We start from the raw sequence: 26,478 nt of genomic DNA on the forward strand, positions 1-26,478 counted from the left end.
TTCAACTTCATTTTTCTTTCTTTTTTAAATGATCTTTCATTTCGAAATTGTATTAGTTTGTTTATTTTTTTAATCAAAATATGCATTAAGACATCACCATGATATTTTTTTTTATAATCAGATCAGACACATTTGTCTTGTTTTTTTCAGGTATAAAAATTCTTTATTGATAGCCAAAAATAACACAAATGTCACATATTAGAGCTTATAACTATCACGGCGCTGCATTACAACACATAACTTATACACTTATGTACATTATTGCCACTTATTTCAAAAATATCCATGTGTTCCATCCCGAGAATTAGATAAATGGCCGTGTCGTTATCTGAACATCTCGACAGGTAAAGTACTTAAATATCAGTACAAATACTGACAATACAAAGAAACCTTTTCTTTCAATGACATAACACATAACATAACAAAAGTTCTAGTATTACACTTCAGTTGAATTTATTTTGATCACAGTGAAATCAAATTCACAACAAATCTGTGACATTGGAACTACTGTCTTAAATGTTGTGTAGGTTTATTTACAGCTAATACATTAAACATATTGACAGAAAATCTGTTGTATTTTGCAGTCTTCGGAGCACCACGGATGAGGATATGGTAATAGTGGAACAGTTCAAAGATTACAAAAAGAATGACTGCACATTTTTAATATTTATCTCTAGTTATTGTTTTTATACTGATCTTATTGTTTTTCTTTGTTATTTCCTTGTAAAGTGCCTTTGAGTAACTTTTAAAGCTCTATATAAAATAAATGTATTATTATTATTATTAAGCGGTACTTTGACAGCTTAAATTTTACTATTACATTTTTTTATTTTGAAATCACCAGGTAGTCTTTATGCAAAACACAGTGATTTTTTAGATTTTTAGATATTCTATTCAACATGTGAAGTAACTGTGAGGATGATTTTGGTTGCGGTGAAATGTAAGCCGACCTTCAGCCCCTAAAAACATTTAAAAAAAATTAGAGTCTGCGGTTTACTAGATTTGGGTTGTTGTTGTTGATGTGTGATGCTGCAGCAGTGTGTGTGGGCTGCTCTTTCCCAGTGGCTAGATGAGCGTGTGGTGGCTGACTGTTGCTCTGCAGTCCCAGGGCTGCCGCCGTGCTGTTTGCCACTTTCTGGGAGCCGTAACCCTTAGGTTTGGGGATTCTTGTAGGTCCTGGTCGTCGGAATGCTTCGAGAGGTATCTGTGGAAAAACAGACAAACAATGAAGTAAAGTCTGACAAATAGGGTGACCAGACGAAAATTAGAGCAAAGTCTCAAGAGCAGACTCTCGAGTAGTTATAGTCTGATAGAACATTAAAAACTGTTCATGGTGATTGAGTCGTCCTGCAGCCAGCTCCCGTCGGCTGCTCATTGGCTGCAACAGCACGCAGGCCCTATGTAGGCGGCTAGGCGTAAATAGCTATAGCTATTTTTCGTTCATTCATTCGTTCATTAATTCATTCATTAATTCATTCATTGTTTAAATGGAGGCTCAGGCTGGTGTCCCGGGACCCGATGAACACGTAGCAAAAACGTCTCTGCATATACCGGGAGGACTGGGTAGGGAAATACCGCTGGATTACTGCAGTTTTACGTGATGCAAACAAAGCGTTTTGCAATGTATGTAGGAAGGAGTTTGGTATTTCACACAGGGGGGGAGTCAGACGTCAGGCTGCATGCTAGCAGCAAACTACAAATAACTAACAGCACAACTGTACAGACCAACACTTTGGTCTCATCCTTCTTTAAGCGGGAGGATGATTCCATGTATAATAAAATAGCTGCTGCTGAGCTGACCTCTGTGTTCCACTGTGTGACCCACCAACAGTCATACAGATCGCTTGACTGTGCTATGAAGTTAACGCCGAAACTGGACTCGGTTATAGCTAAACACATCTGCTGCGGTCGCACAAAGGCAGAAGCACTTGTCACAAACATACTGGCACCCCTCGCGTCTTGACTTCTCCCAGAGCCTTGAGTCAAAGGATGTGTATTTTTCATGACAAAGAGTGGTAATACTGCAGTTTTAGAGACTTACACTGTCTGTGACTTACAGCAAAGAGAGGAAGACTTGGGGAGAAAATGGGGTGCACAGTCTACAGAAGAGGGTTGTATGCACACAAGACAAGGACCATGAAATTTGACTTTGCTCCACAAGCTGAATTGTTTCCAGTAAAGATCTGATGCAATACTGATGATGACCACTAGATGATGTCATATCTTTCATTTTATGGACATTAACTGACAGTAAATGATCACAGTGCCAAACTTTTGCCGCATGACTGCTCCACTTGCACTTGGCTTCGTGTTTTGGAAGAAGAAGAAAAAACTTTTGTTTTCAGTTTTTGATGGTGATAAGAATGATCTTATAGTAACAATATATTGATGCTGTAATTGATATTGTTCTATTGTATTGTTCAGTTGGTCCAATTGTAATTACATTTTGTGCTAATGTTCCCAGTGAAAAGGAGGAGGTTTTCTTAATTTGCTTGTGTTTTGTCTATTTGCATTGTGTTTCATAAAGTTGTAGTTTGTTTGCCTCTGTCGGCCACCGTACTACTAGCCTTGGAAAACCGTGACGAACTTCCGGCAAATTTGAGATTTGCTCTGCAATTCAGTCTGGCCAAGAGACCATTCAAACCCATTTCCAATTTTTCCAAACCGAGGCACCGATCACAACCGTTGAGGCGGGCTTTACACGGTGACGATAGCGCAGCGACGGCAAGCAGCTTTTTGTTTACATTCAACATGACGGCCACCGAAGGTCAGCAACCCGTTGATGCCGCTGTCGCTGCTACGTCACCCGGAGCGTCGGTCTGATTGGTTGAAAGACTATCCAATTGCGCCCAGAAGGCATTTGAGCGGCGTCCTGTGGAAATGGGCTGTGAATGAAGCTTGCCCAGACCCACTCTCAGTTACAACTGAGAGTGGGTCTGGTGTCAACCAGGCTACCATACTAACGCTTTGGAAAGGGATTACATCCTTTCAACAATGTTGCATATTATTACATGTGTAATATGATAAACATTACTTGTTCCTGTTTATCTTTTGTACGTCATTCACTGTCTTATAAGTGTGCTTTTTCCAAAGAAAAATCCAAATAAGGTGAAACGTGTAAAGCTGCAACAACAAATACTCGATTAATCAGTTCAAATCAAAATAAAATAGCTATTTTTTATAGAGAGCATGTTTCTCTATTTTCTGACATTTTATAGACAGACAACGATTAATCGAGAAGATAGGCAGAAGATGAGTCGATAATAGAAAAGAACACGTTATTTGCTGCCCTATAAATGTTCATTTGAATCATTTACCTCCTGTACTGTATGTAAAACTCCTAATGGAAGAGATTGATGTATTGCATTGCAGATACAAAACTTGTTTCATTGCTGTCCCTAATATAGTCCCAGTGTATCCTTTTATTATTAACAGTGTGGGTTTGTTGCTTAGAAACCAGTGCTTTTGCATCACAACCTGCAAACAAGAACAGGAAATGTCTTGGGAGACATCACATTTCTTAGATTCTTAAACAACTTACTGCTCGGCTGACTGTGTAATCACATTTCAATCAGCGTGTTTACATGCACAGCCAGAATACAGAAGTAGTATCAATCTTGGATCGGTCCTTATACAGTAGAAACAATATCCTGTTTACTGTGATAAGATGTTTCCACAATGTATGAGTAAGCTCAGAACCAGCCAGCATACTGAGCCATGTACACTACTGATTCATTTCTAGTTTTGTGCACTCCTCTGCACATCCATGAGCAGGATTTCTATAAACAGACATGAACTGTTATGAGCCAAAGTACTTGTCATCTAATGTAGTAGTCATGTTTCTAGGATGTTGGCCACAACATTTTCCTTTCAATTTTGTGTTTTTTATATTATATATGTCTCTATATTTCCAAATTATCTCTGTAAATTATACATTTGAAAAAATCCAGAGACTAAATTACTCTATGGCAATACTCGGCAGGCAATTATTCTCCTCAAAGTTATCGAGGGATCTAATTGGCACATAATATCATTTTCAGTCACATTGTCACAGCTTGGTTCTTCCTTCTACTCAGCACCTACTTTTGCAAAAGGCAATTGCATTTTCCAGAATGTGCTGACAAGATGCCCTTGTACAGCACCTGAAATTATCGATTTAAATTATGATCATTGTAGTATTTCAATTATGTGTATGCCTTATGCCTACTAAAGCTACCCCTTTGACAAAATGTGTCATCGATCTGGTCCGCACTTGAGCAGCTGAGTGAAACTGCAACGTTTCAGCGTTTCCACGAGTTTCATCACTTTATTCCCAAGCAACACACCAAACATCTCGCTTGAGAAAAGAACTTGGATATGTTCATGTGAGGCTTGAGGTTTCGAGAATTAACAAAAACCTGCAGTGAACTATAGCCTTAAATATTTATACGGGGGTATAAATTTCAGAATAAGTAGGGCCTATGCTCCAACAAAGGTAATGGGCCAGAAAATCTGTACAGGCTCCATGTCATGGGAGTGTTGTTGATTTTACATGGAAAGAGGCCTTAAAGTGCGGCTTTGTTCTCTCGTATATCAGTGGTGCAGCATGAGTTCAGCTAAGTACTTCCTCTGCCCCGCGCACTGCAATACCGGCCCGGCTGTTTCCATGGCAACCAAACATGAGGTTTGTTTTGGTGCTTGTGTTGCAGTGGGGGAGAGGCTACTTTCACAGTGTCTGTCTATCCTCTCACACGCAGTATATGAAGTCCTTTGTGTAGAGAAAGGCCCTATAACGCTGTTTAATTTCCTTCCCTGGTTTTATTGTGCCTGTCGGTCAAGGTGAGCAAATTCCTGCGGTTATTGTTATTGTGGGCTAAAAGGTGGAAATCCGCTCTCGCCTACAGTGTGATACACAACTTGTCTTTCTGGCATGCAGTGTGCGCTTTATTCACATCAGTAGCTGGTTGTTTAACCCCTGTGTTGTCCTCGGGTCAAATTTGACCCATTATCAAAACGTTTCTATATCAGAAGTTTGGGTTTTCTTACAACCAAATTGTCAAAAGAAATAACGTGGATGGTCCCATACAACGCTCTTCACAAGTAAAATATATGATCAGTTCATAAACTTTCATTGAATTTGGGTGTTTTATTCAATTAAATAGCTTTTTGAAGAAAACAATTGATAAAAGAACGTTGAAAAAAGTGACAAAAATGTCAGAAAAAGCTTCAAAAACGTCGAACAAAGTGACAAAAACGTTGGGAAAAGCTTACAAAACATGCGACTAAAGTGTCGAAAAAAAGACGACGAAAGAGTTGAAAAAAAATGTTGACCCAGAAAAACAAAAAGTTGCCGGAAGACAACACAAGAGGTAAAAACTGCCTCACAATGTTTGGTGGTTTTGATGTTTTATCCCCCCCCCCAAGAAATGCTGCTTTTAATCAGCAGTACCAGTGTGAGTTTAATGTGATTGCAACCGCACTCTCAGCCAATAGAAGCATCACTGTAGGCTTTTCAATGAAATACCCTTTGGCTTCCAGTGTGTCACTTGATTCTCATTTTATCAGTCTGGCAGGAATACCATGAGCAGATCTGTCTTCCTTGGCTGAACCAGATGAGTGCAGTTTATGAATTGAGTAAGTCTTAAGTGAGTCAGGGAGTAATTGAGGTCATAGACAGTAATCCCAGCTGTTGGATGCTTTCTCAAGTGGTCTAATGAATAGCATCTTGTTTAGCCCCTGCATCATTTCATTGTGCCCAGACTGATTTGGATCTGGTTTCTCCAGCTGCGCTCCTTCACACTCATTCAATTTAATGCTTGATTTGTTCATCTCCTCCTTGTCACACTGGTTTGTGTGTGTGTGTCTATTTGGGTTAGGTTCGGCACTTTCCTGCAACAGTTGTCTTGCTCCGTCTACATGACAATGAGGACTTGGTACATAGGATTTTGGAGAGCTCTCAGCTCTCTTCACCACAAATATACCTTTAATATAGATCTGCTTGTTGCACAGTAAAGAGAAATCTTACATCTAATTCAAGCTTCTCTTTTCTTGTCAGCACTATATTCACTATATTGGCTAGATATTGAGCTCAATTAGCGTTCTGGATGTTTATGAAGCAAAGACACTAGCCAGTGTGTAATACATCATCCCAAGATATATACAGTGTATATTAACTTGCTCTGCATCCATTCTTTGAAAACCAGCTAATCCATCTGAAATACTAAGATAAAGTATCAAATGTACGGTAGCTTTTTTATCAGTCTTTGTAAAAAAAAAAAAAAAAAAAAAAAAATGGCATGCATGTGACGCACCACTGCAGTACATATTCAGACCTCTCAGTGGCTTCAGGCTATCAATGTTAATGGGCACATTGCATATTCATATTTTTACTTTACTAATATTATGACTTTGATTCAGATATACCAAAACCTACTGCAAGAAAAACTCTGTGGCTATTATACTTGGGAATTCTTCTCTTTTTAAGATGTCTTTTTCTTACATTAGCTTTGTATTCAGACATGACATTAATGAATGTGCTGCAATATATACAATCCTCCCACATCCTCCCCACTGTATACTCTCCCACATCCCTTCCATTGCTGTCTTTCAGTCTCCGTCCCCTCATCATCATCTTCTGACCTTCGGTACCGATTTCATTTAAACGAATCACACATATGTGGTGACGTTTCCACTGCGGGTACATAAAACCACATGTAGAAGAATGCGTATACATGGAGGAACATTCGTAAGTTGTACTGATGAATCATTGCAAAGGACATGATTTGTGGTAGAAAGCAAAATATAACACGTTTTGGGTTACTACTGAGACTTTCTGCTAAAAGACCACTGAAGTTAAACTGTCAACAAATACATTAGTGTTTCTAAGACCAAGACATTGTCTTAGGTTTTCTGAAAGGGCTTAGGGTGTTTTCACACCTGAAAGTCCGAACCAAGGTCCGGACCAAGGTTCATGGTTTTGTTACATTGTATACATTTGATCCGGTAAGTTTTGGTTTCACGCTGCAGTTATGCAAGCGACCAAAGATCTATACGTAACAAAACTACGTCCTGCCGTCATCACATACGTGAGCTGCGTCTCCAGATACTTCTAATTGATTGGTTTGTAGACGGGCTTCCCGTCCTCTCGTATCCTCTCTCTGTGTCGGAGTTTTTTCAACTGACTGCTGCTCTCCCCTACTGCCGCGGCTCTTTTTATTTTGATGTGATGTTGAGAAGCAAGACACGGGAACTTTCTTTCTGGAGCATTTATTCAGAGACAAACGGAAACCTACACTGTACATGTACTACCACTTAACAAATAAACTACTGATGTATTCTCTGATCTGATAGCTGACAGCTGTCTGCTCTGAGCGCATTCACCGTCACACACTCTCTCATGTAGCCTACACACTAAGCACCAAGCTATTCCTTAAAGGAGCTTCCCCGGTCTTGTAACACAAGGAGAGCCTGCCAGAGCTTCTTGTATTTGGTGCGAAAGTCCGAACCATCCACAAAATGCTTTCACACTATAAACGAACCGGACCATGATTCAGTTTGGTCCGGACTGAGACCACCTCTTTTTATCGGACCAAAATTTGGTCATTTTGATCCGGACCGTGGTCCGGGGGAGGTTTCACACCTGTAATTTTGGTTCTGATCAAACTGAAAAGTCTGAAAGTCTGGACCAAATGATGTAGGTGTGAAAACGCCCTTAAAGTGTGTTTTCTGGGGTGGAAGATTCAATGGCAGTGCTCTCAAAAAGGGGCAACGAAGAACAGTTTTTCTCGTTTTACACCACTAAAATACGTTTTTTCTTTGTCATATACTATGTCGATTGCAGATGGATCCTTGCCCCAGCGTCCAGTAGGGATGAAGTATCTTACTCAAGAAAACATGGTGGACGATGGCCAAGGTAAACCGACAGTATAGCTTTAATAACCACTGTTTTGATCTGCTGCTTATTTAGTTTGTCATTGAAGACCATAGAGAGATCAATTTTTCAGAATTTGTGTTATGTGAGTTTAAAAATCTTGTGATCTCAGCTGAATTGTAACCATGTTTCAGTAAGTCCAGTGGAGAAAAGCAACTGTAATTCTACGAAATCTTTCACTTTTTTTTCAGATTCACCTCCAACAGCAGCTTTATGGAGCACCACTGTGAAGTTATAGAAGTTTCAAGGAGAGTTTCCGTTGTATCATTTAAGAGAACACCTACTTCACATCACGCTGGTTTTCATTCTCGGTCTCTGGGTTTGTCCGCGCTGGATGTAAGAATAAACTATGACCTCAGCCTATGATTTTGACTCAAGCAAGTGGACACACGTGAGAATCCCACGGTCAAGTATAAGCACAAAGGTTTTTCAGACAACTCTTCCACTTGGGTATTATTTAATCAGGTCTAACAAAGTCTTGACAGTGTTAACGTTAAAATCTGAAAAATTCTTTTGACTACACACTGTGTAACATAAACACGTTGGATTGAAATCTCAAGTGTTAAAAAGTTACTGTGCATGCACAACAAAAATCAAATAACTGAGTTCAATCTGATTGCATTTTTCCTTCGATTATATTTTAATTTTACACATTCAAAACATGCTGGATTTAGTGAATAAATGAAATTGGCAGGCATGGATGACAAACTATAAAACATAACACTTCTTTTTGCACACTTTAATTCTCAGAAAACCAAACAACTTAATCATAATGCAGTATGTGTAATATGAAGTATAAAAACTGGTATGATACATCAGTGTGAATAGTCTGACTACATGGCAAATTGGCCACTGAGTACAATACAGTAAGTGCACATAAGTTAAAACCTGGTGTAATGTCAAATTGAATCGACATTTCTAGCGCTTTCAAATGGTATTGTTTTCTCATGCAGGCAAACCATTGTTTGAACTTAATCACACAGAACCAAGCAAACCAACCAAAATTAAAAGGAAACATTCAAACCCTGGTTTAAGACCATAAATCAAGTAAAACAGACATGTAAATGTATCAGGGTATAGAGTTGGGGTATAAGGGTCTATTGTTATAGTGGATATCATGGGCAGGATTCAGTAACAAAGGATGGGATGGAGGGTTTGGGGGGGGGGGGGTTAATCAGGTCAGTCATAGACATTACTTACTGTAATTTGTGATGGCCTTTGGATTGGGGTGGAGGTGGGCTTAATCATGATGCTACTTGTGATTTTGCTGTTGCCTTTGGCAGTAGGAGTGCTGCAATTTGCAAGCACCTGAGTCCTTTGCTCCTGGAGTCCAGGTGTGTGGCATGGACTCAGTGTTTGCGACGGAGTGCTGATGCTCTGAATAAAGGGGCTCCCTAAGTGAATGTGGATTTTGTTGTCCTCCGTGGTGATGACGTTCGGCCCAGAGCTGTTAGACCTCTGGACCTGCCAGCTGCTTTGTCTCTCCGGGGTCACGCGGAAGATGGCGTGCCCTCCAACAACCTCCACAGGCTCTGTGGAGAGTGAGCGCTCAGGGGTGCCTGTTGTGACCGACACAATTTGTATAGGTGACATGGCTCTGTCTGGTGTGACAGAGCCACAAGAGTCTGGAGTAATTGCTCGTGAGTATGTAGCCATAGTGAAAGGTGATAGGGCCCTATCTGGTGAACACGGTTCGTCAGAGATTGGGGAACCTTTCGATTTTGTTGTTGGGGAATTGGATTTAGCAGTAGGGGATATGGAAGCATTCTGGATGATGGTAATTCTCTGTTTGGGTGGACCTCCACTTGTGGGTATGACGGCAGTGCTAGTGAATGACTGGGTGTTTTCTGTGGTTGGGCTGGTGATCTCTAGTGTTGCTGTGTTATGTCCGTGGTCAGGAGTCACTTTAATGTGCAGAGGCTGCCCAGGACTGTGGGTCAACACAACATCTCCGGGCTGAACGTGGTTGCCATTCTGCCGTGGTTGCACTTTACCATTCACCTGACAGGGGGTGTCTTTGTTTTTAAGGAATGGTACCCGAGCTCTTCTCAAGTTGTTTAGATTATTCACGTTATTGATAAGTGAGGGGCTGCATTTGGTGAGCTGAAGCTCATTGCTGTAGTTTGCATTTTCTTCAGCTTCGCTCTCGTCGTACAGCTTCCCATTCACCACAGCACGTTCCAGTGGCGCCATTGTCTTACAGTTGGGAGACATGAAGTCAAGTGGCTCTGTCTGAACTTCCTTGGTGGAAACATGAAGGTCTGAAAAGCGCCTTCCATTCATGCCAGGGCGAAGACTTTTGCTAAAGCGTCTGTATCTCTCAAGCTCTCTTGTGAGTGTCTCCATTTCTCTGGCCAGTTCTTTGTTTCTGACCTCCTGCTGGGTCAGTTTTCTTTGGAGTGTCGAGTGGTCAGTTTTCATGCGGCAAATTGACTCCTCTGTTCCCATGTATTCATGGATCTTCTCTTTCAGAGCTGCTACCTCTCTGGTCAAATGACTAGACTTTGCCTCCTCCTCCTTCAAGCGTTTATAAAGAACATGCTCTTGATTGCACTCTTTCTTTTCAGCCAGTTGGTACTTTGAAAGTTCTTTTCTGGATATTTCCAGCTCCTCCATCAAGGCTTTACCTTTCTCTCGTTCATTGTTGAATCTTTTCTCCAGTGATTCAAACTCCTCTGTTTTTAAGAGGTCACCTTCTACCACTTTCATGTCCTTTAATTTGCGCCTGAGGCGTTCAACCTCCTGCGTCAAATCCTTGACTTTGTTGTCTTCTTGTTGGAAGCGGTTAGCAATGGGTGTTTTGATGTGCTCCTCTTTAGCTTTGCTTCTCACATATTCTCTTTCTATGTTCTCAAGCGATTGCAACCTTTTCTTCATCATATTGATCTTAGACTCCAAATCATTGCTCTTTTCCTCTTCAGCGCTCAACTTGGCCTTCAAGTCATCCCTTTCCTTTGTAGCACCACACATTTTCTCCTCCAGCTCAGCCTTTGACCTCAGTGCTTTCTTGCTCTCCTCAATTAGCTTCTCTGTGACTGATGTAACTTTGTCCTGTTCAGCCTGAAGTTTGCCAGTGCTGTTCTGGACCTTGTTCTCCATTTGCTTTAGCTTTTCAGCCATTGCCTTTCTGTCATCTACAAGCATGACTGTCAGAGTCTTTAACTTGGTTAGATCTTCCTTCAGTGTCAGCTCTGTCTTTCCCAGTTGGCATTCAGCAGTCTCCAGTTCTTTGACCCTGACTTTCAAGGCTTCCAGCTCACTGGTCAGAACCTTTGACACGGTCCTCTCCTTCTCCAGGTTACTTTTAAGTGAGTTGCATTCTTGTTTGCTCTTGCTGAATGCGTCCTCCAATTTCTCTAAGTCCATAATTCTGTGGTTCAGTTTATCGACTTCAGCCTTCAAGCTCCGGCTTTGATTGGCCTCTTTCTCCAGTTTCTTGTTGAGGTCCCTGCAGTGGTCCTCCATTCTGATCAACTCTTCATCCTTTCCCTCCATTTCAAGTACCCTTTTCCGTAACTCTTCAAGCTCAGACATGAGGCTAGAGTTTCCACACTCACCACGGCTAATTTTGTCCCTCAGCTCCAGCAGTTCCTCCTCAGCTCTGCGTAGGGTCTTGTTGGTCTCCTCCAGCTCATCAAGCTGCCTGCTGAGAGTTGACAGCTTCTGGCGCAGCTGCCTGTTTTGGGCATCCTCACTGGTCAATTTGGCAGTCATGGCCTCTTGTTCCTGATGGTATCGACTGGCTTGGTCACGCAGCTCAGCCTCCAAGCGAAAGACCTTTTGCTCCTCACCCTGCAGACGGGCATTGGCTGAGCTCAGCTCCTCCTGGGCTTGTGAAGCACTGGCACTCAGTTCTTGGACCTTTGCTGTTTGTTGATTCAGCTGCTCAGTGAGACGCTGTTGTTCATCCACAACCATCAACGCAAATGACTTGAGTTTTGTCAGCTCCTCCTTCAGACTTGTGATCTTTTTGCTGTTCTCGTCCTCCTTTCTTTCTTGGTAGGCTTTTTCCTGATCAATTAACACCTTCAACCTGTAAAACACAAAAACAAGGCAAACATGATCTTTGAGCAATTCAGAACTTGTATATAGACAGTGTATTATTGCAAAATTGTTACTTTTCCTGCATTTTCTATTAGTTTCACTCAATGCTTTCTATTAGTTGCACTTTTTTCAATTCATTTTTTGATTAACTTCCCATTGACATTTGGAGCAACACAAATTTAAAGCATTGATAAATCTAAAATGTCAGTCTTTTTCATTTGCTTATGTTATACATGAAAGGTGCAAAAGGAACTCTACACCCCCACTGGAATTACCCATTGGGCCCACTTCTCCAAGCACTGACACATCATAAACACTGTTATTTTCCCTGCATTTCTGAGGAGGACTAACATTTTCATGTCATGGAAAATTTAACAGATCATAAAAAGCATTACTTTTAACTCGCTCAGGTTGGTTGTCTGAAATACCTGTGGTTACATTTTTTGATCCCTTGTTGCCAGCTAATTCTCTTGTGGGTTGGAAACCTGAGTCACTGCTGTAAATATTTGGCCTAGAGTTTAACAATCAGTTTCAATAGTAACATATGGCCAATTAAGTCCTCTGGGAAATTATGGGAAAAGGCAGACACAGCAATATCATTGAAGTTGACCCCTGAAAATGATCTCACCATATAAGATAAGCAATACTGTAAAAAGGGTATTTGTGACCAGGATTAAGTTGCCATTGTTTAATGGTAATCTGCATGCAGTTCTTTTGGTCCATCTTTTCAAGTGTAGAGGAGGAGAAATGGTTGCAAAAGAGCAATTGAATGGATAAAGGGCAAGTCCTTGCACGTGGAGGCAGTGACACAATTTAAAACAAAAGTCAGTAAAACAAAATGTATGTTATCCTGAAACGAGGAGCACTTGTGGATAGTCTACAGTTTGTTTAAAATCAATTACTGGGAAAAGTCACCTCTCCAGACTACAAATATCAAAGGCAAAGGTAAAGTAAGATAAAAACTTATTAGAAAGGAGAGAACATGTGATATTTATAGTTCCACAACTAGGCTACTTCTATTTCACTTCTATCTGAAATGATGTCAAGGTGCATTGCACGTGTGCCATTGGATGCATTTGCAGTGGGGTCAGTACATGTGGCACATGCATACATCACCAAGCCAGAGTGCCTACAGCCCCAGGGGAAGGTATGTTATGACTGCTGTGTGTGCAGCTGCCAGGCATTTCCACACATATGGCCCTATGGCATGGAACAATCCTTTAATTAAGGGGTTCCTCTACTACCAACCCTTCTCCCCCTTACCAAAACCACCACCACTAACCCCCCATTTATTTCTTATACATTTAAAGGAATTCCCCCTGCTTTCAAGGGCAATTACAGTCCCACAGAGTTTATACAGAAATCCCCCCACACACACAAACGCACACACTAATTCCACATGTACACTCGGATTGTGGGCCATGATGTAAGTGTGGAAGGGTGGGTCACTTCTCAGCAGCAGTGGAGTGTATGTCATTTCTTTCTCCAGTAGCTGCTAAAGGGTGGGAGCGGGTAGGGGGGCACAAGTAACTGCATCCATGTGTTGCAATTAGGTCCAGACCAAACACTCAATAACATATTATAAGTAAATTCATAAGATTCATTATTAGTGTGGTTTGGGTAGATTAGGAGATGTTGGGTTTTATCGTGGCCACGTTTCAAGAAGCAAATACACTATTATTCTTAATTATGAATTATGCTGTACACTTTATTATATGTTAACTGTATCCTGTTGACAAACAAGGATGTGCCATTCAACCAGGTTAGGGTTAGGGTATTATGTTGAAATGCATTCTGCATAATAAAAAAAGTACTTTAAGTATACTTTGATACTTATATGCAGGACTTTTACAGTACAGAGTATTTCTACACTGCTGTGTGTTACATTTAACTAAAGTAAAATATCTGACATTTTGTGTTACAGGGCTGCCACATTAGGAAGTATGGTTTTTAACAGAACCTGTAAAGCAAACCCTAATCCCCTATAAAGTTTTTGTAGACTTCTTTTTATTTTAAGGTCTGAGTATTCCAGGTGCTCGGGTTATTTTTCTGTCTAGTTTTGTTGAATTTAAGTTTTCCCTTGTGATATACTGGCTGCCAGAAGTGTTGATCAAATATTGTAATCATCTTGACTTTCAAGGACTCTGGATAAGAGTGTCATGCAAGGAACTTTATCTTGAAACATGCATGTGTTGAAAAATTACACTTTCTCTGAATGGATTGTGTACGTAGAAACACTAAGTTGCTAAGCGAAACAAGCAGACATCTCTCTTTGCGAACTGGCTTGTCGCCTATAATCACTGTTTATTCAATCTCTTATCTCAGTCCCCGCTGTTTTCCTAGTGATATCGTCAGCCAAAATAGAAAGAGGAATGTACTTTGTTCCCTAGTAGGACTGAAAACTATGCCTATCACTCTGTGTTAAAATCATTCTAAGTTCTGAATTGGATATTAATCATATGTACTGCATGCTAGGGCATTTTGTGCCAATAAAGACAAATCCTTTGAGAGGAAACTTACATGGCTCATATGCCCAAAACACACCCTCGCCTCACACCAGTGAAATCACTTCTAGCCCTTTATGGGACTATTACGCTATTCCCGATGTACTTTGTGGTACATAAGGAAATGTTGGTCCAGATAAGTTGTTCCTGAACTTTTTCTCATCAGGGACACACACAGTGTGTATTTGGCCAACACAGCCACCTCTAAGACCATTTCTGTTGCTAGATATAATTTAGTGCAGACTTGCAAGTCTGCATAGTTGGTGGGACAATAGATGGAGTGACCTTTGGTGAAAACATATTATCCTGCAGCTGACCCTTAACTAATGCTGTAGACCAACCAAGCATACTTTAACAAGTAGTAGTAGCTCAACTGACCAGCTTTCGCCATCTAATGTAAGTCAGTAAAAGCAGTTGCCATATGTGTTCAGGGAACACATAAACATTACAGCTGATCTACACAGTATTTGTCCACATTTCCCTCCCCGTCATGTTTTATCTCAGCGTCGTTTGAGAGCAGAGATCCGTACAGCTTGAAAGAACATTATTTCGGAGGAGTAAATTGTAAAGTGCTGCCCAAAGCTTTTGACATATCAGTTTCATGGCTATCAACATTACAATGTAACTTACCACCCACTCTGCAGCCTGTACAACCTTTGCAACAGGCACCAAATTTAGATTGGTTTCCTCTAAAAATGAATGCATGACCACCACCGCCGGTCATTAATGTGTCATGGAAAAATGGGTTGCACAGAGTCATTTGGTGGGTTAGGGTGCCAAAGTGGGATTTACTTAACTCTAGAGGGTTGTTTCTGGCTTCGTTGGAAATATATTTTTGCCTTTCCCTGAATTGTAAGCTAACATAAATCCCATCAAAAAAGAAAGAAAAGGAAACATCCAGTTGAGAGCAGTCAGGGAGTCACAACTAGTCACACCGTTACAGCTTTACAGAGGGCTTTCCTCTCTTTACGTGGCTCCCGAAGCTGGAAACTGTGGCTCACCCGCTGCTTAAAGCTGTGCTACGCGTTCCATATGTCATTTCCTAACCACTAAGTGATTAGGTCTCGTATGTACGGACCAATTTATCCTGCGCTTATACACATGGCCACCTCCACTTTAACATGTGGATGGTGGGCCAAATGCCCTCATGTGTGACAAGAGTTTGAAGGGGAGGACGCTGATTGATGCAGTGCATAGACTGTATGTAAAGTCCACACAGGCTAAGTGATATGCCCCCAGAGTGCAATCAACATGTGTAAAATATGTAACTCTGATATTTATTAACTTCCTTGTAGTGGTGATAAGGTTAATGGAGTGCTGTGTTACCAAACGAGACCTAGATGTGATGTTTGTGTCCGAATTACAGGGGTATTGTGTATGAATAAATTAGATTATACAATATTGCTAAAATGCTGAATGTATGTTACGAAACTGTCACTACCTGAAATCCCCCAATCACTATTTCAACACCACAGATATTTCTTAAAACATAGCTGCTGTTTAATGCAAAGAAGTAGAAGTCATTAGTTTCTCATTTTGACATAAAGATTTTCACAACCACTGTCAATCAGGGCAGACAAGACATAAATTAATCTGACAATAAAAAGCCATCAAAAGTACTTGATATCTTAAAATACTTAATGCTTAATAATAATAATAATAATAATAATAATAATAATAATAAAAAAATAATGGGCTGACAGTATATATTTATAATGTAGTATAATCACAGAATATGTGTAATGTAGCATCTGCCATACTGTATTTCTTACACTGTCTTTTTGTTCTACTATACTCATGGGATGCCACATGATCCTTGCACTATTTATCTTTGGTATTTTGTGCATGCGAAACTAAGTTGTCATTATTTCTATGATTATATGTTACCTTGACAAATTCCTGCCCAGTAAATTTGCAGGGACATAAATGTGACATGCTCAATACCACTTTGCGACACAACTGAGATTCATTACTGACAAAATAGTTCTTATCTTTGGTCAAGGTTGTGATGGCATGTTAAAACATTCTTCAGTTTCTGAATTCATTATGTCATATTACTCTGATATGATACAATCCCTTGCTTTGAGACATTAAAAAAAGGTTCCCACTATAGTTTATATACAATTTAACACATTTCAAAAATGATTTAAATCTTAAACTTCTTTGGATTTTTGTCTTCGGAAAACAAAATGATTCTACTGAGTTTTATAAACTTCTTTGACCAGTTTTTAAATATATGATCCTCAAACGTTTAAGAAATAATTCACAGTAACTAAGCATAAAATGAGTAACTCTAAAGCCAAAAAAGTACTATTAAAAAACACACACAATTTGAAACGTAGCATTACAAAGTACACAAGAACACCAGCACTAAAGTATGATCAAGAGATCGCCAACTCTTTTTTTTAAAGTTTTTTTTTCTTCAAATTGAGTGTTTTCATGTAATGTTAAGTGTGCCTACCTGTGCCAAAGGCTTTCCCGGTTTCACTGCCATAAGCTCATTATCTTGTCGTACAACACCCGACCCGCAACTCTTCCTCTCTGTGTGTGTCTGACTCTCTTAGTAGCTGTAATGTGGGCATTCCTGCAGTCAGACCAAACAATAAGGGATGTGCTCCCTGCCTATGGACCATTACATCATCAGCATGTCCTTATATGGAGCTTTGCATTGCAGAGGCTCGCAAGAAGGGGGTGTGCTTGCTCTGATGTGTAAACTGTGTGGTGTGTGAGTGTTTAAGCGAGTCTCCAAAAGTCACTGTTTAACTAAAGGATGTGGCAGACAAGGGGGAAAGGTTTTTCTTGACGTATGTAACGTGTGAAATATCTGCCTGGTCTGTCACTGCTCCGGAGGCATGGCAGTAGGTGAAGAGAGACAAGGAGTTTGAGTTACAGTATTTCCTTCTGGCTCTTGTCAACATAAGTCATTTATTCAGCCTTGGAGGGAGGAAAAAAGAATCGGCTTGCAAAGTTTATAAGAAAAATCTTGGATAGGGATTTGTAACCGAGACCAATGCTGAAGAACAAGACAAGACATGTAACACGTATCTTTGACATGTGAAATGGTTACTCGCAGCCCACACCTGAGAGTAGCATCACCCTCTGAGTCTCACTAAGGAACACTGCTAACATGCTGGGGATGTTTAGGTGCGTCCTTGTGCATATTTTCGTGGTTGGTCCTAAAACTCATAGACAAAAGACGTATTCACACCTGGACTGTCTCTGAAATACAGTGAGCAAGTCAGAAACTGTGGTATTATTTTTGATACCGATCTCAATTTTGAAAATCACGTCACCAATATCACTTAAAAAATAAATCAAGACTTGGAGCATTCATTTCTCAAACTGACTCGGAGAAACTGGTGCATGCATTCATCTCAAGCAGGTTAGACTTTTACAATACAGAATCACTACTAAAAATACTGCTAATAGTCTGTAAAGCACTTAATGGTTTAGCTCCACAGTACATCTCTGGTTTGCTCACTGATCACAACCTCATCAGGCCTCTCAGGTCGTCAGGCAGAGGTCTTCTACCCAGCATCAGATCCAGGTCTAGTGAGGGGGCCTTTAGTTACTGTGGTCCTGCCCTCTGCCCTCTGGTCCATCACAACTGTGTCCACAATTAAAAGCAAACTCAAAACCTTTTTATTTCCTCAGGTATTTCTTTAATTACAGTGTGTGTGTGTGTGTGTGTGTGTGTGAGTGAATTTGTATGGTCGCACTTGTATGTCTTTGTTGACTATCTTGTTGTGTATTACTATTTCTATTTGTTTTAATGTGCATGCTGTTTGTAATAATAAAGCACTTTGGGTTTACGTGTAATGAAAGGTGCTATACAAATAATATTGGCATTGACATACTCATCTTTTCTCTCAACATGGTCCCTTACACAGGCTCCATTCATACCATTCTTTACAGTGAGATTTACTGCATTATGTTAGTATACATCATAAAAGTACAGTATGCATAAAAGTGTTATTATATTAGTATTATACTTAAGTATCTAAAAGTAAAAAAAAGTACTCATTATGCATTAAAGGTCCCTTTATGAGCTATTTTAGTATTTTTTTTAATCCAGAAAATCATTTGACATTTTGCTTTCTTGCTAATAGTGAGATGAGGAGATCGATACAACTCTTGTGTCTGTATGGTAAATTTCAATCTACACCTAGGAGAAAGCTAGTTTAGCATAAACACTGGAAACAAAAGGTAACCTGGCTTTGTTCTAAGGTAAATAAAAAATCCACCTACCCACACTTCATATCTCTATATCCATGCAAATACCGAAGTGTGCAACTTTCAACAAATTGGACTTAAGTACAGTACTTGGGTGCATTTACTTTGTTACTTTGCACTACTGGTATAGAGTTCATCTTGCAGCCAACATTGTGAGAATATCCGAGGCGAGGGTTGGGTAGTTAAACACCTGTGGGTGTAAAAGTGGCTCCACAAACAAAATAATGGATTTTCATGCAGCAGTGTAATCATAGCTTAAACCAGCACACATTGCTCTTTTTCAGTGGCACATTGTTCAGATCACAATGCCTCAGTCTTAATTTTCATTATCAAATTCTCAGGCTATAGCTGGTGACTAAATCCATCTTTTGAAAGTATTAACCTTGCGCGTCATCTATTGTGATGGGAGCACATTTTATAGTGAGGTTATTGCTTAGCTGTCAGTGTTTTTATTGTTCTGAGAAAAAATGTGCCCTGTTTATTGAAACAATAGGACCTGTGGCACTGCATGGTGCAGAAACATATGGTCAACTCAAGTCATTATTTTCTGAAAAACGCAGTGCAAGAGCCTCAGGACCTTGTCGCCTGACAATAAGACAGCAGATTACTCACATAAACATATCAGCCAGTAAAAAACACAAAGTGTGTTCTGTCACTATAGGTGCTTTCCGACCGGATAGTACTTCGAAGTACACTTCGAAGCAGTTCTAAGAACTACTCTCCCCCAAAATCTTTTTTTCCGTTTGCATTCCCACTGGCCAAGTGGCCATAGGGACTTGTAGGAGGGGTAAGGGAGTGACGCAAGCACGGCAACGGCCTTTATAGCGTCGTCACTAGACCTTAGCGCCACATACAACAACAACAAAGCAGCATGGAGGAAGCCGTACATGGCCAGCAGTGCCTGCACCTCCGCATCAGTCCACTTTTCCGAGTTCCGCATTCCATCCATTCTCGTAGTGATTCACGTAATGTTTTGCTCAACACAGACGGGGCTTTATTATACTCGGAACAGACCCCGCCTCTGCCTGCTGCGCTGTGGGCGTGTGTGTGTGTGTGTGAGCCGGCGAGCCGCAGGACACGCTTGTGGAGTTTAACTCCAAAAAGACAGTTAACCGCAGGTTCCCGTTAATCTTATGATGGACATGTGTTGTGATATTTAAACAAACGAACCGTCAACGGTGAAATAAAAGCCTCTTATTTACGAGAGCGGTCTGAGAGACTTCCAGCTCACAGCGAGGTGTCTGAGCAGGACTGGCCGAGCGACGAGCTAGCGGCTGGGGCAGGCGCCTGCTGGCTGTCGCCTGCTGGCTGTCGCCTCACTTCATGGAGCTTCTCAACTCCGAAAACTTTGAAGCAAATTGTCAATTCGGCATCAATTTTCGCAAGACTGCCTATATTTCGAAATCTAAACAGTTAATTTCTCGCCTAAAACGTTGTCAGAAGTGAATTTAATGATGAATAAGATGGTGAAAATTGTTAAAAATGTCCCGTTGTTGGTTGTTGCTCTGTCTGCACGTTCCGAGTTGGCAGTGGGCGTGACTTATAAGTTCGACCAATCAAGTACACATAAGAAAAGGGAAAAGACCCTGCTCTGAAGTAGGAGCTAAAAAAGTCCGCTACTGCAGCCAGAGGAACTTAAAAATCCCCAAATTTTTCCTGCCGGAACGTTTAGTTCTAAGAACTGCAAAAATCCCTCCGGTCGGAAAGCCCCTTATGTTGCGTTCAGGCAGTATGTTGCATTTCTAACTGATCCCAGCCGTGCAAGCAAATAACAAGGGCAAGACTCTTCCTGTCTCATGACAACAAAATGAAATGTTGTCATGGCTTCACAATGACTGAGGTCACTGTTTCTAAAAGTTACGAGTTTGCCAACTAAGCTGATGGACTCGATGGATTTGCCGGATTAGTTTAAAGTTGCACTAGGCAGGATCATTATGTAAAAATACAAATGCGGCACACATCTTTGACCCGCATAAGTAGTCAATCAACGCACTTCATCCAACCTGGCTTCATGACTCAACTGAACATTTGCCAAAAGCTACGCAACACAATTACAAGTCCCTTGTTGTCCCCTCTGTGCTATCATTAATTTCCAGCTTTAAAGGATGTTATCAAACATTAGACATACAATAATGATGGGAAACCAGGCTCAGCTAATTGCACAAGCATCTACTAACCATCTTTACAAACTTCTGGACAAAGTCCAGAAATGTAAAAACAGAAAGCCTTCTTCTCTGGCCAACAGTGTATTCCAAGCAAAACTAAATTAGGTGTTCTGCAAATGTTGAGGAATACAACAATACCAGCGTACACACTGTGACTTGAAGTTGTTTAGTGGCAGATGGAGCAGCTTTCGTGAGTCGCAGCAGGAGCCAGACACGACTCGCAAATTCCTAAAAAGAGGTAAACTGAAAACATGTGGCCAGACGACTTATAAAAACTTGCAATTAATCACAGCCTTTTTGACCAATTAGAAGGTTGAATGATAATGAATGTGTTAAAAAGCTTGGAAGGCCAGCTTGTGCACACAGCGCCAATAGAAGCCAAAGATAGCGTTTCTTTGGGTTTAGGAACACGCCATGTTGCCTGTGCAAACACACCAAATTTGATTTGGTTTGGAGAATACTGCAAGTCTTAAACTTGTCATTCAATACACTGAACACTGTGATGGGGTAGACCTTTCTTTAAGCGCCTGATGGTAATTGTCGCATGTGTTGCTGACAGCTAAAGGCCAGGGGATCAGCGGCTGGAGGAGTTGGGAGCATAACCAGAACGACATGGTTGAGCTCCCTGCTGAGACAGAAGTCTCGCCTCTTTCTCGCTTCTCAAAGAAACCAATTCCTGTGTCTACTTGAAAGTATGACAACTCAAATGCTGAGAGAGACTGTTCCCCTGAAACACTCTGAAGTCTTTAAAGTAGCATTATAATCCTTTGCCACAAGGCCATGGGAATTGGGGAACTGTAGTGCACTCTTGGGTCAAGCAGGATTGATTTCAGGCAATTTAAAACACAATATTTCCGTGTCACAGAGTCCAACCACTGCCGGCTGAGCTCCAACTCTAAACTATGATGTATTTTAGTTTTGTGTTCTCTCCCATTTCCTTGCAGAAAACAGTTTGTTCTTGGAACAAACAATTCGGTCATCCAAAATTAGATTCTATTTCTGTATCTGGACATATTCGGGGCCTGAGTACTGTATACTCTAAACAGATGTCGGGGATCAAACAGAACAGCAGGCCACACAAACATGTTTGCTGTGACAAGCCTCTGCCAAATGACAAATAGTAGGGAGATAAAGATGCATTGTGTAACCTCTATGGGATGACGACCATGCTGACAATACACAAAAGAATGTAGAAGTTTGGCATTTGGTTTGCATGAGCTGCGTGTGCGGTTCGGCAAGGCAGTCGTTAAATCCGTGGGCATGGTCTTCCGGCATTTCCCCATGCCGCCATGTTCTTCTGAGCTGAAGCTTCCTGGAAATTCCAAGAGTGTACAAATTACAAAACATGACTTACATGAATAAAAGAAAGGATGTATTTGCAAGATGAAGCAGCAAACAATTTGTGATTGGAGAAACTAGTCTGTAACCTGCTTTCTAAGGCTGAGTTCTGACCAACATTATTACTGTGTCAAAAATGCAGCCTCAGGGCGTCTTTGTGGCTGAGTGGTTAAGATGCCTACCATACTGTATAATTGCAAAGTTTCCAGTTGATTCTGACTCGAGACCCTCTCTCTGTATCTACACTGTCACTGTCCAATGAAGACAACGTGCCAACAAACTATATACACTTAAAGTGACTATATGTAACGTTGAAATGTTTCTGTAATTTTTTATCTGATGATCATGAATGACCTGTAAAAGCAAACGAGCCTAACAGTGAAAAGAACGCTGTTTTTATTTAGTTTTTATTAATGCCTCTGCCCGGGTCCGATTTTTCCCACAAAGTCACAAAATGATTTACCGCAGGTAGACTGTGCTACAGAGCACATGTTCTGATGGGTCACAGATTTTGGTGTAACACTGGAAAAGCCTGTGTTATTGTATCCAGCCAGGTATAGGGTAGCAGGAGATTTCTATATATAGGTCTAATTGTATTTTAATTTTACTTTAGAAGTTGGATGGGCAAAACCCAGTCAACTTCGGTCAGGCTTCAACAGATGGAGATAATTACGGGATTGTAAATTATCCCAAAACGTCCCAGAATTGGCCCATCAGGTATGTAATATGTCTATTTCATTGACAAAATAACTTTACAATGCGTGATGTGGTTGTACACCAGTAGCCTATATTAAATTACATCCTCCTTCCATTGGTGTTTGGTGTTTTAAGCCCTCAACGTCGTCTTCCAAGCAGCGCTGCATGGAAGGCACTAGGGTTAGGCAAGGGTTAGGGTTAAGGTTAAGGTTAGGGTTAGGTGCCTTGAAGTCGCCGGTCGCAGCGCTGCCTTGAAGTCAACGGTGGGGGTTTAAAACACCATCGAGCCCTTCCATTTAGTGCGGACGTTTTATTTCTTTTAGTTTTCATGTTTGTGTTGGCCTATTTTCTTGTCCCCGTATACCTGTGTAACGCGTCCTTGGTTTTAATGAAATGCGCTATATAAATCTAAGTTATTACTACATTGGTTGCTACAACAATCTCTTAATACTTTGGCTCCTGACACAGTGACAGTGATAACGTTACCCGGTTTAGCTCACGATACATCCGAAGTAGGCTAAGTTACCGTATGCAACACTTGAAATGCAAAGATGCATCTGTAAGGTATTCTCTTATTGTAAATGAAGGATTTTCTGTCCGAGCAAAATATTCATCGCGACAATATGACCTCCCGGTAACGCTAACTCGGTAATCTACAGTGGGCAATAAAGCACCATAAAGAAAAGACATCTTTATGACATCAGGTGTGGTAAAACACTACCGCTGTTGTCCACAGCGGCCGCTAGAATCAACACCAAACTGAAAGTTACATTAATAGCCACTTTAAAGTGCTCGTATTATGAAAAAAATCACTTTTTCTGGGATTTGGGGTGTTATTTTGTGTCTCTGGTACTTCCACATGCATACAAACTTTGAAAAAAAAACCCATCCACGCTGTTTTGAGTGAGATAGGGTTTCTGAATGTGTCCTCCCTTCAGTCTCCGGGTGAGCTGGTCAAAATCTGCACGGCTTTCTACGTCACTAGCCGAGACGAGGGGCCTAGGGGGCTAACCGTTAGCATGCTAGCTCGTTCTCAATGGCAAAACACTGCTACAACACACACAAATTCACCCTAATCTACAAAATACTACATGTCCCTGTTCTGCAGGTATTCCACGCAAAGTTGGAAGTGCGCCCTAGTTTAGAAGAAGTCTCCTGGCTAATCCTGCCTTGTACAGGCCGAAGTTGGAGCTAGCTCATGTAATCCTTACCTAGCTGCTGCGCATGTGCGACTGACAACAGAGCTGTTACAGAAGTTAAGAGGTCTCACTCTGTAGCTAAAACAGAAACGTGACAGCGTGTGAAAGGAGGAGCTGCAGCAATGTGCAGTAGAACAAAAATATGGTGTTTTTTGAAAATTAAACCATGTAAACCTATTCTGATACAACCTCAAAATACAATTATGAACCTGAAAATTAGCATAATATGGCCACTTTAAAGAAAAATGCAAAAACAAAAATGTTGAACCTAGAGCAATTTCTACCACAACATAATAAAACATCATCCCAGGCTGTTTTACCTCGCATTCGGAGGCTAAAATGAAACCACTACAGTATGTGGCGTTAATTTTAAAGTGTCATGGATCTATTCTTGCATTTCCAATCACCTGTTCTTTGTGCTTGTTTTCACTTAGTGCTTAAACAAATGCTGTGGAAATGCTGGAAATTATAAAAACAAAGAAAAAAAGTCAAAATATTGCAAAAATGTTTTTATGCTTGTATTGGCTGAGGTGGAAAAGTTGAAACTTGTATCCATTTGATTTTTTTTCGTCAATTTTCTGGAAATTTGGTTAAGATTAGCGCTACATTTCAATGGAATCTTGACTTATTACTCAAGCTGTTATATGTCTTTGCCTGTACAATAGACCGTATAAAATAGGCCTGTACCTGCAGCAACATGTTGACACAAATGCAAGGGACTATATTGGGTCTGATGCCCACTTACACCTCAAAGACTTGGCTTCTACTTTGGTTATGTGAGTGAACACATGATATAAGATATCCTGATTTCTGTTACTCCGACCAAACGTGACGAAAAGTAAATATGTCATATGAGCGCATTAACGTATTGCATGCAGAAAGACACCTGTGTGAGAGTTTGTAAGTGTGTGTTTGTGTGTGTGTGTGTGTGTGTGTGTGTGCGCAATGGCTGGTACCTGATATCTAGCATGAATCTGATAAACCATTAATGACCAAACCAGATGGAAGCAAGAGATATCCTACCTCTGTGAGAGCTACAGGAGCAAATGCATGTCTGTGTGACACACATTTCCAATTTATTTTTTTTGCCCAGTAGCAATATGTGTGAGATAAGAAGCAACAGAACCAGACAAAGTCTGAGACAAAGCCACACCACACACTCACCCTCTCCACTGAGTGGAATTTTGTGTTTGGTGTGATTTCTGTCAGACATACCACCTCTCTGCAGCCATCACAGCGAGGCCTGGTCTTGCCCCGTACACTCAGCGCTGTCTGACACACACACACACACACACACACACACACACACACACGCAGCCCAGGGCCTGATTACCTGACATACATACATGACATCATCGGCTTGTAATCAAATCCATATGTCTCCTTCCCTCTTCCCCTTCTCTTGGCCTATCTCTATCTCTCGCTGGAATTCTTTCTCTCTCTCTCTTTTTATCCACCCATGACTTTGTCTCCACATTCCTATTTCTGCTTGTTTTTCTTTTTTCCCTTCTCCTCTCTTGTCTCTCTCTCTCTCTCTCTCTCTCTCTCTCTCTCTCTCTCTCTCTCTCCTACACACACAGTCCTGCTCTGTCTTTGTCCACCACCTCTTGTTTTTTTTCTTGTTTCTGATCTCAGCCTGGGCCTCAGCATGGGCTTCACTGTTAAAATGGAACGTGATTTTGATTGCCAGTCTAAAAACCCTCATGCGGACGTTTGCTGGCCTTTTAGGGCCAAAATCTGTTTTCATGGCCATTTGCTAGCTGTAGACCTTTTTTGTTCAGTGTTGTGATGACATGTTGTACAGTCCAAAAAGTTGTTATTAGACAGTAGACATGTTTCCTCTGTGTTTGTGTTCTCCCTCTTTAACCTGCATTCTCTCTTTTTTTTCTTGTATTGTCGCTAGGATTTTGTCTAGTTTTCATGCATGAGTCTGTGAACAAGCACGTATGTTTGTGTCTGTTTTTCTAATGAAAAGTGACTGTGGGGGATGGCCTTAACATCTCACCCCCTCTTTCTGCCAGCTGTAACCCTGGGGGAGGTTTGTAGCACTAAAGGCATGTCTGCTACCCTCTACCAGTAAAAAAGATTTTTCGACTCCAGATACTTGTCACTCACAAAAGTTTCTATATGTTCCTTCAGCAAAACTGCTGCTGATATTTAACTTGACATTCAGACTTCTTTGGGCAGCAACTATTATTTTTTGACTTAAAGAAAATCCAAACATGAGTTCTTTTCTGTTGAGTCTGAATGTCTGTACCTGTCTCCATTACTCACTGTCACTGTTATATAACTAGGATTTTGCAGTCTCATGCAACCTCAAGAGTATTTCACTTTCTAGACTTACCTCCAGTCTTTGTTATTTGGGTTATGTTCTTGTGTGTTTATATGAT

At 40.8% G+C, this 26,478-nt stretch overlaps 1 protein-coding gene across 2 annotated transcripts; it reads right to left on the reverse strand.

Moving 5' to 3' along the window:
* Positions 1-861: 861 nt before the first annotated feature.
* filip1l (filamin A interacting protein 1-like) lies at positions 862-17,049 on the reverse strand. 2 transcript variants are annotated; one of them, XM_078243811.1, is made up of 2 exons: positions 9,110-11,940; positions 862-1,204 (listed from the first exon to the last, which is right to left on the reverse strand). In XM_078243811.1, the coding sequence occupies exons 1-2, from the start codon at positions 11,825-11,827 to the stop codon at positions 980-982; spliced, it is 2,943 nt and encodes a 980-aa protein (XP_078099937.1). In that variant the 5' UTR covers positions 11,828-11,940; the 3' UTR covers positions 862-979. The 2 variants fall into 2 exon arrangements, with proteins under 2 accessions (XP_078099937.1, XP_078099936.1); XM_078243810.1 differs by lacking the exon at positions 862-1,204 and adding an exon at positions 16,919-17,049 and having other exon boundaries at positions 8,356-11,942.
* Positions 17,050-26,478: the final 9,429 nt, after the last annotated feature.

The sequence above is a fragment of the Sander vitreus genome, chromosome 24 (genome assembly GCF_031162955.1).
Source record: "Sander vitreus isolate 19-12246 chromosome 24, sanVit1, whole genome shotgun sequence".
In the NCBI taxonomy this organism is placed as follows: domain Eukaryota; kingdom Metazoa; phylum Chordata; class Actinopteri; order Perciformes; family Percidae; genus Sander; species Sander vitreus.

What these genes read in the sequence shown, in the direction of transcription:
- filip1l (XM_078243811.1), bottom strand. Translation starts at nt 11,827, where the DNA reads ATGGTTGTGGATGAACAACAGCGTCTCACTGAGCAGCTGAATCAACAA. An exon ending in AAAGGCCATCACAAATTACA is followed by an intron (nt 1,205 to 9,109) that starts GTAAGTAATGTC and finishes GTTTTTCCACAG; the next exon opens with ATACCTCTCGAAGCATTCCG.